This window comes from Ammospiza caudacuta, chromosome 15 (assembly GCF_027887145.1).
Source record: "Ammospiza caudacuta isolate bAmmCau1 chromosome 15, bAmmCau1.pri, whole genome shotgun sequence".
NCBI classification, from domain to species: domain Eukaryota; kingdom Metazoa; phylum Chordata; class Aves; order Passeriformes; family Passerellidae; genus Ammospiza; species Ammospiza caudacuta.
Genome location: NC_080607.1, coordinates 9,012,936 through 9,029,380, shown reverse-complemented (window position 1 = coordinate 9,029,380; position 16,445 = coordinate 9,012,936). Strand labels below are relative to the sequence as shown.

The 16,445-nt window shown below is 51.6% G+C and overlaps 1 protein-coding gene across 1 annotated transcript; it reads left to right on the top strand.

The window, feature by feature from the left end:
- The first annotated feature begins 13,046 nt into the window (after nt 1–13,046).
- On the top strand, nt 13,047–16,445 carry SLC32A1 (solute carrier family 32 member 1). Its single transcript, XM_058814848.1, has 2 exons — nt 13,047–13,560; nt 14,324–16,445. The coding sequence occupies exons 1-2, from the start codon at nt 13,189–13,191 to the stop codon at nt 15,509–15,511; spliced, it is 1,560 nt and encodes a 519-aa protein (XP_058670831.1). The 5' UTR covers nt 13,047–13,188; the 3' UTR covers nt 15,512–16,445.

The window sequence follows — 16,445 nt, the reverse complement described above, 5'->3', positions numbered from 1 at the left end:
AAGGAGGATGGGAACTGCTGGAATCAGCTCCTTGGGATGCTGCTGTGCTGCTGTACAGCCACAGGGGCTGTGAGGATCACAGAGCAGCTGTGTGCAAGCAGCACAGGAGCATGGGTCACCTTCATCGAGGTCAGAGCAAGCACCTCGCAGGGATGGAGGAGGCAGTTCACAACGCTCATAGAATCGTGAAAGAAAATTACTTTCAGGCTTTGCAACAGTTTCAGGAAGGTGAAAATGAATTTGTGCCTCACCCCAGCCCTGTGCTGTAAACTGACACCTTTAACAATGCGCTTTTACTCCTGGTGCTGTCACAGCTGAGGCCCCTGCACCTCTCCCTGGTGTGATGTCTGTGCTCAGATCCATGTAGGAGAGCATTCACCACCTCAGCAAATGAGGCAGCTCTGCTGGGATTGCTGGCAGGGGAGGGAGCCTTGTGCTTTTACACGTGCTGTAAATGTGATGCTGGCCCTGGCCAGGAGTGAGAAGAGCATCCCTGCCTTGTTTCCAGGGACAGGTTTCACTTTGTGGGCAGTGACACTCCTTCCACCCCCAGCACATCCCCTGTGTGCTGCTCATGCAGTGCTTGGGGTCTGACCAAACCAGCCCTCAGCCCCAGGGTGGGTCTGTCCTGGGACATGAGTGAGTGGAAAAGGCTGAACTTCCATTGATGAGTGGAGGACAAGGCACACAAGCAGAAAAATCCCTTCTGTTGTTACAGGTGTGTTTAGTCTGGCCCCACATCAGGGCATTCCTGCAGAGCTTCCATCCCTGGAAGTGTCCAAAGCCAGGCTGGACAGGGCTCGGAGCAAGCTGGAATAGTGGAAAGTGTCCCTGCCCATGGCGAGGGGTTACAGTGAGATGGTTTTCAGGTTCCTTCACACCCAAACCACTCTGTGATTCTGTGAAAACAACATTTTCTGTACTATCACTAAGACTTGGATCCTGACAAGGTTCTGCTGGCAAAATGGTTTTGGTACTACCTGAAAAATCAAAGGAAACAATCCCAGAGTGACAAGAAACCTGGGGAAAAAATAGAGAGAGAGAGAGATACAGAGTTTGATCATAAAATAAAACTTTGATTCTTATAAAGCCCTAAATGAGACACAGGAAGGGCAAATATTTGTTCTGCTGCTGACCTTCTCAGGCAAATAGCACACCAGGCCCTGTGGGGCTACAGGCATCGTGCTGCTGGGGAAGTGAGAAATCACCAAAAGCCAGAGTGGGCTGTAGAGAACTAGCTGATTGCTCAGGGGAGTCGAATTCCAGAGCAGTGAGAAGCCCTCACCTGGATGAATGTGTCCAGATAACAGATATATTTTTGCCATTACTTTTTGCTGCTGGAGAGAGAGGAATTAATTCCCAGTGTATGTCTGGAGTTGAAATTCAAATATATTTTCAGCATATGTATAATTTTCTGCACGTAATTGGTCCCGCTGTTCCAGCTAGAAAATAGTTTTTTAGTATTTTGAACCAAAAAATGGTCTTCTTAAAATTTTTGGTAGAGTTTTCCATTCTATCACACTAAGAAGGTGGTTTTGGTGATGTCTGTGCCTTCAAGGGCACAGCACGGCTGTCACAACAGGGAAAGGTGCTCATGGCACAGTCACAGAACCACAGAGCGTTTTGGGTTGGGATGGACCTTGGGGACCATCTCATTCCATCCCTTGCCAAGGCACAGATACCTTCCACCAGACCAGGTTGCTCCAAGCCCAGCCCAGCCTGGCCTTGGACACTGCCAGGGATAGGATATCCAACCATCCACTTGTTTTCAGCTCCAAAAAGTGATTTTTTTGCTCCTACCTGAAGCGCGTGCCTGGGAGTTTGACACCAACCAGCAAAGCAATGCTGGCTCTGCTCTCTGCCCAGCCTGGAGGTTAGGGCTGGTTCAACATATAAAGGAAAAAACGACCCAGGGGATGAGCTACAAAATTAACCCTTGGCTGATGGGTTAACAGGGAGTGGGGTGGATGTAATGCTCCTGGCTTCACGTCTCTTCCTCACAGCCTCCTCCTCCTCCCAAGGAGGAACACCCCTTCCCCTTCCCGTGTCTCTATTGGAGCCGCTGATCACCTCGGTAATGATGCCGTTTGTGGCTAATCCTCCCGGATTAAAAATGAACTGTAGCTGCTGCGGCTCCCACCTTTGCCGCATAGCAACGAGAGCAGAAAGTCAATTAATTACCTTCTCGCTGGAATCCAGGGGCCCTCTCGTCCTCGGCTCAGCCGAGTGTGTAATGGAAAAGAGATGGAGGCAGGCTGCAGCTGGCCAGCCGGGAATTGCATGACAAAGTGAAAGATGAGCTCTGGCAAAGAGAGGAGAGGAAGGGTGCTGGGCGAGACCCTCATCCCATAGGTTCATTAAAAAGAAGTAAGATGCTACTGATTACACAATTATTGACTTATTTCCCTGCTTTCAGCCCTGATGATGGTTCTGCAGACACTCTGTGCTGTTGCAGGGCACCACCTGAGCTCCTGGAGACACGGGATTATCCGCTTTGACCCCCTTCCTGCTTCAGAACTGGGCTTTCAAGAAGTTTATTTGGGTAATAATCCTTTTTTGGCTGCTGTTTCTTTGGTGATTGGTCCCTTTAGGGCTGATAGGTGCCTTTAGCCTCTCACATTGCCCCAGAGAGTTTCCAGCAGCTGTTCAGAGCTGGTTTTGAATGTGGCTGTTTCACTGCTCTTCCTGGTGGCTTTCTGTGGTGAAGGTTAATGGGAAAATCATTCTAAAGATTGAATTTCCCTGGAAAGATTGGACTGATGGGCACAAACAAACTGAGAAGCCATGGGTGGGGATCTGAACAGATACTGGGTTTGACTCAGCAGGAGAACTTGCTGCTTTTAGCAGCTTCTCTGGAGACAGGGGCTTGTAAGGTCACCCTCAGTCCTCCCAGACAGGACTCCGTGACCACTGCTCTGCTCTGAGAGAAACTGGGAAAGTGAAAGAAGATAAGGACTATTTGAATGTCCCTTTATCAGATCTGACAGCTTCAGAGCCCTCGGTAATTGTCTGTTAATGAGAGCCAATAAATGTTACCTCTGGCCCCTCGGGTTCAGCCGTGTCACCCAGGTCACCTGCAGGGGCTGGCAGAGGGGACAGCAGGATTGAGACCTCCTGGAGGAGGAAAGAAGGGACAGGGGAGGGAGGAGCATGAACTGGGCTGTGCAGGAGCCTCCAGCATGTGGTGGGGGAGCCATGGGGTGAGGAGGGGTCTGTGCAGGGCTGTGCTCAGTGACAGCCAGCCAGGTGACACAGGGAATGTCAGGGAGAAATTTGACAGAGCGAATGTCAGGGAGAAATGGATGAAAAGCTATAAATGTGGTTAAAATATTGGTTATTTTACTTGCTGAAGATCCGTGGATCCCCACAAAAAGCTGGAGAGGTGCCAGGAAGGAATCCTGGTGTGCAGAAAGGATCAAACCCAGAGAAACCAAGGAATGTGAGACCCTGCAGTTTAACTTTCCCTCTGGGCATTTCTGTCCCGTTGTCAGTTGGGATGTGAGCTGAACCAGGCTCCAGTGATTTATCTGCAGTGACAGAGCTACAGCGACTGAACTGGGACAAGGAAGTTTAATCTCTGCCTTCCTGCACAAGTTGGAAATTTGGAATCCCAGGCTGCCCTTTCCCCACCAGGGGTTTGTGCTGTGCATAGAAGTTTTTGGCAAAACCAAGTGTCCAGCTTGAACAGGCAAAGATCTTTGATGTGACAGGAAGGATGTCAGCTCCTCCTGGAAACACTGAGAGCCTGCTGTGCCCAGCCTGGTGAGCTCAATGACATTTGCAAGCCTTAGGAAACAAATTTTGAGGATCTTCTACCTGATGCAACCACCAAATGTTTATTGGTGGCATTATTATGGTGACATTTGCAAGCCTTAGGAAACAAATCCTGAGGATCTTCTACCTGTTGCAACCACCAAATTATATTGGTGGCACTGCTCTCTCCTTTCCCAGGCTTGCAGTCTCCTCTCACTCCACTTTCTGATGTGGAGAAGAAGTAACTTAAAGTCTCATTATTAATCTACCTCATCTGCAGTTTACATGTGTGCAGGGGGAGGTAATCACAGAGCTGCCTTCCCTGCTGTTCTCTTCCTGAGGTTTTATACTCTCCAAATTTCTTTTTGTCATAAATCAAATTAGCTAAATTGCTTAAGAAGTACTGTTCTATTAAAAGCAAATAGAGTTGTGATGCCAAAAGTTTATTATGAGAATGATGTTTTTAATAGTAATACTTTGGGATTACAGGCTGCTAAGTTCAGAGTTTAAAAGTTTAAAGGCTGCTGAACACTTCCCTGTGAAATAAATATTCTGGTATGCATTTACAGAGGCCTACAACATGGTACACATGGGTGAAAAGCTATAAATGTGATTAAAATATTGGTTGTTTTACTTGCTGGAGATCCTTGGATCCCCACAAAAGGCTGTAGAGTCTTGGTGGTCCTGAGTGGGTTTGGGAAGCTCCTGAGCCACAAAGAGTGAGCCCAGCTGGTGCATTATGGACCCTTTCATGGGATGCAGTGATGCACTTTATCAACAGCTTGTCCCCTTTCTTAGGAGCTGTCCCAGGAGGAAAGTGCTGTGGGAAAACAGCAAACCAGCACAGCAAGGCTGCCCAGAGCTTCCTTCGGCTGGAAAAGCAGCAGCAAGGGAGGGCAAAGCCCTTTGTAAAAACCACCAAATCCTGAAAATCATCAATGATGCTTTAATTGACCTCTCAGCACCATCAAATATCTCAACATGATGAAACTTTGGGTCTCACCTGCAGGGTGTCCCAGAGGGATGCACCTCACTGGGCTGGGCTCAGTGCAGGGTGGTGCTGGTACCACGAACATCTCTGAGCCCTGGGCAAGCTCCCTGAGCTCTGCCCTCAGCTCTCTGCAGGATGGAGGCACTGGGCAGGAATGCTGCTGTAGTGCCCAGAATGAACTTATTTGCAAATATTTTTTAATCTCATATTCCTTCCTCTCTTAATTTAAGCTAAATTCATGGAAAGGCACAGAATCTGTCCTTGCCCATGAAGCAGAGACCCTCTGGCAGAGCAGAGCCTGGGTTAGATCCACCCTGCCTGTACCTTGCCTGGTCCTGGGCCCATTTCTGCCTCTTGTGGAGCAGAGCATCCCACCAGGAGTGACCAACACCCCCACGGGAGGTTTGCTGCAGTGGTAACAGGTGAAATTTCTATTTTGCTGAAACATTTGCTGTGTGTCAGTGTGAGCTGCACTGTGCTGCTGTGTAACCAAAAATACATCCTCTGCTGCAGCTGAGGTTTCCAGCTCGTGGTCTGTTCCCTCCTTATTGTCTCTTGGCAAGGGATAATTTCAGTCCTGCCCTAGTACCTGTTCTCTTTCTGTACATTATCCAGATGAAAGAAGAAAGATTTCTCTGCAAAGTTCTGGTTCTCTCCCTGTGAGGTTTATGCTGAGACCCCCAGGACTGGCTGGACTCCTCTGGTGCCTCTGGACAAGAAATTCGCTGCTGGCTTACTCATGAGGACAATAAATATTATCCCAATAAATATTACCCCATCCCAGCTTTGCTACTCTGGAATGCTGACAGGAAAGCTTTTCAGGTCAGAATGTTTGAGAAACTGTAGAAATGCTGTATTTAGGCTGTAATTACTGAGTGCTGTCCCTGTGACTGGCTCTGGAGCCAGCACTGCCTGCAGTGTGAGTTACCCAGGGTTATGATGGGCACCCCTGCAGATAAAGGCACTGTGATGAGCTGACCTCTCTGAGCCATGTAAGAAATAGGCAGGTTCTCCATGGCTTGTGTTGGGCACAGGTAACTGCATTTGCCTGTTAGTGCAGGGCCAGCAGGGCTGGTTCCTGTGCCAAGTGCCCCTGTGGGCACAGACAGCCAGGCACTCACACCCTCCCTGTGCTGCAGTGAGTTTTCCCAGCACTGTGCACTGCATTGCTCACACTGGCACTGTGGGATTAAAAGGAGTGATATGTATGGAGCTTTCCTGCAAAAATAAGTATTTTGCTTTTTCTTTTCTTTCTTTTTTTTTTTTTTTTGTTTGGTTTTTTGGGTTTTTTGGGGGGGAGGGTTGGTTTTTTGGGGTTTTTTTTTTTGTTTCTTTGCTAGAAGCAGGGCTCTGCAGTGCAGAGCAGGGGCAGCCAAGCTGAGTGCAGCGCCCAGTCCCTGCCCACCAGCAGCAGTGTCCCCTCCGCTGGCAGTGGCCATGCAGGGCATGCAGGGCACACAGGCACAGCACCAGGTGAGGGTTTGTGTCTCCTCCTCTCCAGCAGCGTGGGAAGTGTTGCTGTGGGCTGAGCTCCCCTCTGGATCAAGCTGTGATGTCCCTCACTTTCCCTTTGGCTTTCCTTTGGACACAGCAGCAGCTGCACGTGGTGCTTTTCTGGGCTCAGGTTTTGACTGCATCCTTTACATGGAGTTTATTTCTGGTCTTTAGGAAAAAAAACCCAACCAGATTAATGGATGATATCTGCACACAGAGGCTGCACATCCAAATCCTGCTGCTGGAAACAGCACCCTCCATGTGTGAGGCTCCACAAATTGGTGTGGGAGTCATGTTCAGAGACCCAGCTGCAATTTTGCCCTGGCTTAGGTGAACCTGGTTTCTGTCACTCCAAAACACTGAGAGAGGTCCTGTTAAAGGAAGATACACAAACCTGTGCCTGCTGCCTTGCCTTGTTAGCTTGGCTGAGCTGTCAGGAATACCTCAAAGCAGGATTTGGGATTTCCCCAATTGCTCCTCTTGGCTTTTGGATAGAGATGGAAGATATTTGCAGGAGGACTGTGTGTTGCTGACCTGCTTTTATCAGAAATGGCCACAAAAAGGAGAAGGCACATGGACAGATGGGGGGATGAAGCAGGCTGAGACTGAGCCCTCCTGACAAGAAACACCCCAAGGCAATCTGGCTGCTGGCTGGGGCTCTGCATGAGAGGCCCTTCCCACAGCACACACAGATTAAACACAATTAAGAAAAAAAACAGCATTAAAAGAATAAGAAAAAATATAGATTATATAATCTATATAATCTATATTTGTACTGGGGCATCATCTGACCACAGGGAGAACTTTCCTGTACAGACCAGTCACTGTTACAGCCTCTACAACCGCAGCAGAAGAGATTTTTATTTTAAAGTTGACATTAAAAAGCTTGGCACCTATGAAGTGTGCACTTTCCTTTCCTAGTCCATTGTCATTTCCTGTGAAATACAAGTGTGTACATATATGAATATTTAATTTGACAGTGATGAAGCTTTATATATTAAGTCAATGAAAATGCTGTTAGGCTCGTGGGAACAATACCACAGAGCACTGAGCTGGGAATTTGGTACCCAGTGGCTACCACTTAATTTTGATGTGAAGCATAAAGACAAACAATGGGTTAAATTTAATTCCAACCTATGGAAAATGTTTTTGGGAACGTGTTGTGCTCAAATTGCAAATTAATTTTTAGTTTATAGGTGATGATGGTTTATCAAGGCTCTTCCCTCTGGGGAATGGAAATCACAGCAATTCATGTACAAATTTTATCCCAAATTACAGATCAGAAGTTATTTCTTTTGGAAATAGTGAGGTTAAAGCAAAAAACCTTTTTATTTTTTTTTACATATGGTAAAAATTTTGTATTGTAATACACATTGTTGTATAATTATTATATTCCCAATCCTTAATATGTGTGGTCTTTTTTTTTTTTTTACGAGTCTGTAATTTAGGCAGCCATTTTGTGTATTCAGTAAAAAAAAAATGAAATAAAGAGGGGACATCCACTGCGGGCTTTCTCCTGGAGACTGCCTTTGGATTTCACTCTGTTGTGGTTATTTTCCTGCAGAGTCTCTGCCAGCGTGGCTGCTGCTGCTTTGTCTCAAACACCAGAATGTGGATCAGAGCACAAACCCAGCAGCAGCTTGTGTGGTTCTACATCCAGACTTTTCACTTCGTGCTTTTTGCTGCTGCTGAGCTCTAAACACACTCGAGATGGAGAGCCCAAGGCTTGGGACACTCAGGGCTTGTGACATTCAGGGCTTGGGACATTCAGGGCTTGTGACACTCAGGGCTTGGGACACTCAGGGCTTGTGACATTCAGGGCTTGGGACATTCAGGGCTTGTGACATTCATGGCTTGGGACATTCAAGGTTTAGGACATTCAAGGTTTGGGAGATTCAGGGCTTGGGACATTCCAGCAGCCCAGAGCCTCCCCTCTCCCCTCTCCCCTCCCCTCCAAACCCTCTCACCGTACAGCACGTCCGGACTCCGACGCCTTTTCCTTCCTTACCGAAATTCCCAGAGCTATTAACTGGGTCACGGGAGCTGGTCCCAATCCAGCAGTTTATCTAATTGCCTTTTTATAGAATATCCTGCAACTCTTCATTATGCTGTCAGAGCCGCCCGGCGCGGTGGCGGCGGGGGGATGATGAGGAGGCAGGGCTGGGATGAAGGGCGCTGCTGTGCAGCCTCTCCTGTGCATTGCTGGGGCTGCGGGGCTGCCATCAGCCCGGCCACAAACACAGGAGACGCTTTTGGCAGCGGCTGTGGGAAGGTGGAATGGCTTCCATGTCCTGGGATCACCTCTCCAGGTGCTGATGTACCTGTGCAGAGGGGTGGCTGCTCCAGGAATGCCTGGGCTGGCCTGTGAGGGCTCTGTTCTTCGGGCAGATGTGACCATGGAATTTGCTGTTGCAGAAGGTGCCCCTCAGCCCCTCAGCTGGCAGCTGCGCTGGAGGTGCCCTGCAGCAGGTTAGAGGGCTATGGGGAAAGATCATGGCATAGACCAGGAGTCTGAGCAGGAATCAGGGTGTTACACACCTGCAATTGGGCACTCACTCTTTTTCTGAGTGTTACAGGGGATGATAAAGGTGAACATTCAAGATTTGCACATCCTCTTTTTCATATGGCCACAATTTGCAGTCTAGTGTGTTTGTAGCAGCTCACAGCCCCCCAAAGCCCATGAGAATCAAATCCTTGGCAGCTGGGAGCCTGACTGAGGAGCAAACTTGGAGCGATGGCCATCCTGCTCCCAAATATCTGCACCTCCGTGCAGCTGGCATTGCTCTGTGCTGCCCGGCAGCCCGGAGAGGGGCAGCTGCTGAGGGATTCACAAAGACAACACACCCAGGATTGGCCTTTAAATGATTTTCGAGCACAAATTGCTCTTTTCCCTCAGTGTAATAATCAGAAGACCCAGCCACGAGCCTCACAAGCCTGGTCTGCAGAGATAAGGCAGAGCTGCCCCTCCGGCTCGGATGTGCCTGGGGAGCACGGTGGGCTCTGGACGAGGCAGGAGCAGCCCCGCACACCCCTGGGGCAGCTCGGGGGTACAGGGACCCCCAGCTCGCCCAGGGAGCGGCTCAGGGAAGGCAGAGAGTGCCAGAGCCCCCCGGCTCCAGCGCTGGCTGCGGCTCGTTCTCGGGCTCGCTCTCGCCTTTCAGCTGCTTCGGCTGAAGCGATTTGCAGCTCAAACGCCCTCCTGAGAGCCGCTAACCTTTGGATAAGGTTTGGCACCATTATCCTGCTTGGGTTAATTGGGAGTTAGGGAGAGCTCCGGAGTGACGCGGCTGCCTCCATCCGTCCGTCCGTCCGTCCGTCCGTCCGTCCGTCCAGCCTTCCCCGGCGCGCTGCGGGCAGCGATGGGGAGAGAAGCAGAGGTAAATGCCCCGACCCTCCTCTCCATCTCTCCGGGTTTTCCTCTCTTCCTCTCCCTCTTTCTGTATCCTGTAACCCTTCCCCGCCCTCGCTCCTATTTTTGTGCTTTCTACCCCATTTCAGCCGCCGGCAGTAGTTCGGGGGGAGAGGGGAGAAAGTATTTTTATTTTTTTCAGCCGCTGCTGCAGAAAATCTTTTTCTCTCTCTCCTAGAAAGGAGCAGGAGCGAGCGGGCATCCCGGGGGCAGAGGGACTCCGAGTGGGTGTTCCCAGCCGGGCAGGGGGTCCGGGGGCTGTTCCGAGGTGCAGAGGGGCGGTGGGTGCGGGTGACACCGGGATGGGGGGAACAGCAGCACCCCCGTTCCTGTATCCCCCGGAGCCCCCTGACCTCCTCAGCATCCTCAGCACCCCCCAGCTCCTCACTGAGCTCGGGGTCGGGCGGGGCTCGCAGCCCCCGGCGCTCTGCGGGCTCAGCTTGAGGGGTCCCCCGGGCAAAGAGGGGGCACAGCCCCGCTCTGCGCTGGGAAAAGGGACCCCCGACCCCAGGGCATCCCCGGCAGGAGGAACGGCCCGAGCAGGACCCGAGGAGGGTCCCAGGGCAGCCCTGCCCCGGGGCTTTCTCTACGCACCGGCCCCGAGATCCTGAACTTATTTGCGAGCTCCCTGTGGATTTCCTTTATTTATTTTCTTAATTTCCTTGGTTGGAGTTTTTGTTTTATTGGTTGTTTCGGAGAGATTTTACTAGGTTTTGGTTTCTTTGGTTTTTATTTGGTTTCTTTGTGTTGGGTTTTTATTTTGTTTTGGGGATTTTTGGTGGGTTTTTTGGGGTTTTTGTGGGTTTTTTTTGTTTGTTTTTTTTTTTTTTTTTGTTTTTGTTTTTGTTGTGGTTTTTTTGTTTTTTTTTTTTTTGGTTTTTTTTTTTTTTTTTCTTGTTTGGTTGGTTTTCTGTCCTTTTGGGGTTTTTTTGTATTTTTTGTTTTTTTTTTTTTTTTGTTGTTGTTCCCTTTTTGTTTGTTCTTCATATTTTTTTAAAATATTATTATTTATTTTGGTTAGGATTTATTTTTTTCTTTGAGAGATGTCTCCCGAGCCTGACACATGCATGACATTCTGGATGCTCAACGAAGAGCCAAAAGCCCACTTCCTCCACCCTTGGCGTGATCATAGAAAGGCTTGGGTTGGAAGGACCTTAAAGGTCAGCTGGGTGGCTCCCAGAGCATCCCCCTCCACTCCCTGGCACCAAGGGATCCCGGTGGGACCATTTTGGGTCTCCCAGCCGCAGTTCGGGGGTGCCGGGCCAGGGGCACGGATGCTCCAGGGCTATTTGAGGAGATAATCACGCACCAGACAGAGGTTTGGATGCATTTTCGTTCCTCCTTCCCTGATGCCCCTGCAGCCTCCAGAAGCAGAGCTCCTTCACGCCTTCTTTCATAACGAACTCGTTTTAGGATGAATAAAAAAAATAACGTTAATAAAAAAGAAAAATAAATCGTTGGATTAATCCCTCACGGTGTCTTTGGTATCACTGATTTCCCCGAGCTGTGAAGAGGCGAAACGGCGGCCGAGGGCAGCGGGGACGGCCCGAGCTTTGCAATTTCTCCCGTTAAATCCCAGCCCGTCAAGACGCTGCTAAACCCGGGGCGAAGCCGTGCCCCGCTCGGCGTTCGCGACCTATCTGTGCACTCACATGAAATAATTCCCACGCAAAGCCAAGGATGCGCCACGCTCAGCCGCCCTCCTCCTCCGCTGCCATTAAAAAAATCCCCAGTTTTGAGGGGCCGGCTGTAGAAACAGCTCGTTCGTCTCCATGCCGGGAGCAGCGGCCGAGAGACCCCTTAGGGGTACAGCCCTCACCGCGGATATTTTAGTTTTATTCTGGTTTTTTGCGCCCTTCAGTCTCTTTGCACCCAATTTCCTTTTGAATTGTGGCTGGGGAAAAAATAAAAAGGTTTTTAAGGAGGTGATTTAAGGGTTTTTTTCCGAGGAATTGGGGCTTTTTCCCCCATCTCTGCTCAGTACCGCATCCCACCTGCAACCGCAGCCTGGGCGCTCCCTTCCTGCTCCCTCGACAGCGATATTAGGAAATAATTTAGTGGTGGCTTTTCCTTCCATCTCTGGTTAAAAAATGGGGGTTTTTTGCCTTCCAAAACAGCAAAGGAAAAGAAATTCCTTCCTTCTCCCATCTTTCAAAGAACATATATACATATACACATACACATATACGTATACATATACATATACCTATGCATATGCATATACATATACTATACATATACATATATATAAATATATAATTTTTTTTAACAACGATTCACAGGCTCTCCCGCCGCAGAGGGGACGTGCTTTCCCACACACCGCCCCCGAATGCCATCGCTCCCCCTGGCACTCTCCACTTGTCTGTGCCATAGCACAGGACCGGGATTTCCCGTTGCCGTTGTCGGCTGTGTTAGCCGCTCACCTCGGAAAAATTTAAAATAAATAAAAAATCGTAAGGCTTTTTGTTTAAACGAATATAAGCGCTTGGAAGCAAACCAAAAATATCGGTATTTTGTTTAAAGAAAGGGGAAGCTCAGTAGGGGCCGGTGAGGACCGAGAGCTCAGCACGGAGCATCCCCCGGTGCCGATGCCCCGCTGCGGTGCCGATGAGGTGCCACCCGGCTGCGGGCCCCAAAGGAGATCTGTGCCCCTTGTCCCGCCGGTTTTGGAGCTCCCTGATCCCAGGAATCGTTAGAGAGAGCTGAGCCCTCGCTCCCCGTGCTCGGGTGGCCACGCACCGCTGTGTCCCCCGGGCAGGGGCCGCTGCCCAGGCCGCCCCCGCCTCCGAAGGGGCCGCGCGGTCTGGGGGACAGAGAAAAGGAAAAGAAGGGGGAGCAAGGAGGAAAATCCCGTTAAGAACCTGTCGAAAGCCGCCCGTCCGCCTCTTCAGCGGAGCTCTTTTGTTTCTCAGTGGGGAAGGGGCTGGCGGCCGGGGGCTGCGGGGCAGGTGCGGGGCAGGGCGAGCAGCGCAAGGGATGCGAAACCGGGCTGGGGTGCGGGGGGGGGGGTCCCGGGCTGCGGCGCTGCTGGCGGGGCCCGGCGGGCGTGGGTGGGGCGGGGGGAGTGCGGGGGGCTGGGCTTGGCCGGGGAGGCTGGTACCTCCCCCAGAAATGCAGCAATTCTCTCCCCTCTCCTCTTCTCTCCGCGAGGTGGGCGCACTGCGATGGAGACGCGGCGCGCTCTGCCAGGGGCTCGCTCTGCCCGTCTGGTGACATCGGCCGGCTGCTGACAGCCCCCATCCCGCCCGAGTCGCCCCCGATCCCGGCGCGGGGCTCGGCGGAGCGGCGCGGAGCAGCGCGGAGCGGGCGGCGGGGCGTGCGGGCCCGCTCCCCCCGCAGCGGTGTCATGCCCCTGGGCACCCCGGCCGGGAGCCGCCCGCACTGCGCCGGGACACGGAGGTAGCGGCTCGGAGCAGCCTCCCGCAGCCGCCCCTCGCCAAGGGGCCGCCAAGTCCCGTCCACAGCCCCGCCGCCCGCCCGCCCCGTCGGGTCTCCGCATCCCCGAGGGTCCGCGAGCAGCGGACTCACCGGAGCCGCCGCCATGGCCACCCTCCTCCGCAGCAAGCTCTCCAACGTGGCCACCTCGGTGTCGCACAAATCCCAGGCGAAGATGAGCGGCATGTTCGCCAGGATGGGCTTCCAGGCGGCCACCGACGAGGAGGCGGTGGGCTTCGCCCACTGCGACGACCTGGACATGGAGCATCGGCAAGGGCTGCAGATGGACATCCTCAAGTCCGAGGGCAGCGAGGAGGGCGGGGAGCCGCCCCTGGAAGGGGACATCCACTACCAGCGGGACGGCACAGGGCCCCTGCCGCCCTCCGCCTCCAAGGAGGCCTGCTCCGAGCTCTCCGGGCAGGGCAAGCCCAAGATCACGGCTTGGGAGGCGGGATGGAACGTCACCAACGCCATCCAGGTACGGCCGCCGCCGCCGCCGCGGGGCACCGGGCAGCGCTCCCCGATCCCGGTCCCGTTACGTGCTCTGTATCTCGGCCAGAAGCCGTGGGCTGATTGCAAACCGGCTTCGAGAAAAAGGGGGAATAGGGAAAAAAAGGGGGAAAAAACAGAAATAAAAATAAATGAAAGATAGAGGTGAATATAGAGCGGGAGGAGGGAATTAAAAGGAAAAATAGATTTAAAAAGAAGAAAATGAAAATCCCCTAGCCCAGCTTTCTGCTTTGCTTGGCCCCCTCTTCCCCCCTGAACTGGGCACAGCGCCAGGGAGGGGCCCAGGCCCCAGCCCTGTCACGCTGCAGATTCTGACCCCATCAGGCTGCCCCAGCAAGGAGGGACAGGGGGACACGGAGGTGACTGGGCTGGTGGTGGGGCTGCACTGGAGTGGGCCCAGTCTGGCCCCAGCAATTGAGGTCTTGGTGCACTGAGAGGGGCTGGGGACAGCGAAGGTGGAGACTGGAGCAAAGCCTGGTCACCCAAACCTTGCCCGGCTGTTGTGGGTGCTCGGGGGCGCGATGACGCTGGCACTCTGTGACTGTGGGGGTGGCACGTCACAGGGACAGGGGTGCGTCACCGCGTGTGGCAGCGGCTGCGTGGCGTGACTGTGCGACCGCCTGCGTGGGCAGACAGAGAGCGCACACGTGACCGCCCTGGCGCGGCTGCGTGCGCTCAGCCCAGGCCCCTCAGAGATCCGGCAACACGGTTTCCATTTTGTCTCTTTCTAGGGGATGTTTGTTCTGGGCCTGCCCTATGCCATCCTTCACGGTGGATACCTAGGACTCTTTTTAATAATTTTCGCTGCGGTGGTTTGCTGCTACACTGGGAAAATCCTTATTGCCTGTCTTTACGAAGAGAATGAGGATGGGGAGATAGTCAGGGTGAGAGACTCCTACGTGGACATCGCGAACGCGTGCTGCGCGCCCCGCTTCCCCACGCTCGGGGGCAGAATTGTCAACGTGGCTCAGATCATTGAACTGGTCATGACCTGCATCCTCTATGTGGTGGTGAGTGGGAACCTGATGTACAACAGCTTCCCCAACCTGCCCGTCTCCCAGAAGTCGTGGTCCATCATTGCCACGGCAGTGCTCCTGCCTTGCGCGTTCTTGAAGAACCTCAAGGCGGTCTCCAAGTTCAGCTTGCTCTGCACGTTAGCCCACTTTGTCATCAACATCCTGGTGATCGCCTACTGCCTCTCCAGGGCACGCGACTGGGCCTGGGACAAAGTCAAGTTTTACATTGATGTCAAGAAGTTTCCCATCTCCATTGGCATCATTGTCTTCAGCTACACCTCCCAGATCTTTCTGCCTTCCTTGGAGGGGAACATGCAGAACCCCAAGGAGTTCCATTGCATGATGAACTGGACTCACATCGCAGCTTGCATCCTTAAGGGACTCTTTGCCTTGGTCGCCTACCTGACCTGGGCTGATGAGACCAAGGAGGTCATTACAGACAACTTGCCATCCACCATTAGGGCAGTAGTCAACATTTTCTTGGTGGCCAAAGCCTTGCTCTCGTACCCCTTGCCGTTCTTTGCAGCTGTAGAAGTCCTGGAGCGGTCCCTTTTCCAAGATGGAAACAGGGCTTTCTTCCCCAACTGCTATGGGGGCGACGGGCGGCTCAAATCCTGGGGACTCACCCTCAGATGTGCCCTGGTAGTTTTCACCCTGCTCATGGCTATCTATGTCCCCCATTTCGCCCTCTTGATGGGTCTTACTGGGAGCCTCACAGGCGCAGGGCTCTGTTTCCTGCTCCCCAGTCTCTTCCACCTCAAACTCTTGTGGAGGAAGCTCTTGTGGCATCATGTCTTCTTCGATGTTGCCATTTTCGTTATAGGCGGTATCTGCAGCATCTCTGGGTTCATCCACTCTTTAGAAGGCCTCATAGAGGCTTTCAGAACCAATGCTGAAGACTAAGGAGGGGCCAGAGTCGGGTGCAGGAAGAGAATTGCATCGAACATCCGCATAGCCAAATAATTCTGCATCCCTTTAATGGAAAGAGTCATTATTTTCGTTACGTGCATCCAACAAATTCTATGTCATAGAATCTGCAAACTAAGGAAAACAAGAAGAGATGAAAGTGCTCGCCCTGGTGTCTTTTTAAATAAGCTCAGATTTAAATCTATTTTTTTGTTATTTAGATTTTTTGGAAGGAAATTATCTGATGCCCCACCCCTATCTCCTCACTCGTTGCCTGAAGCTTGGCCCCCCACAAACGGCCTGTTGGGAAACAGTCGCAGTTTTCAACACTCCTCACAGATATGCAAATCAGTGTTTCAGGAGCTGAAACACAGGTGCCGATCCCACAGGATTGGGAAGCAAACCCGCCAAAGGGGCGGGAGCAGGGACCTTTGTTTTAACACTTTGAGAGATGGATGTAGACGAGACCCAGATTGTACGACCAGCCCAACAAGCCCAAGCAGCGTCTGACGACCGGTGATGCCGCTTATCTGCAATGTTTACACCGTAGTCACGATAGATGTCAGGACTGCTCGATTCTTCCATCCCAATCCACACCGAGGAACGGCGCTTCCCATCAAACACGAATGTGCTGCCTCTGGTTGAAATCGCAGCCCTGGAGTCCACTTCTCGGTGATTTATGTTTTGTTTCGTTTTAACAATTGTTATTTCTAAATTATGAAAAGGTAAAAAATAATATAATAATAATAATAATAATAATATATGGTTGGATTTGATGTCGTTTCGGGATTACAGGAACAAAACTACGACACAATTCATTCTGTGCAATCTACCAGATCCGTGGAGCTGTTTCCAATGTACGTGTGGTGTCATTGTGGTAAATAAGATGAAAAATGTATATCAGAAAAAAAAAATCTATCTTTAACATATA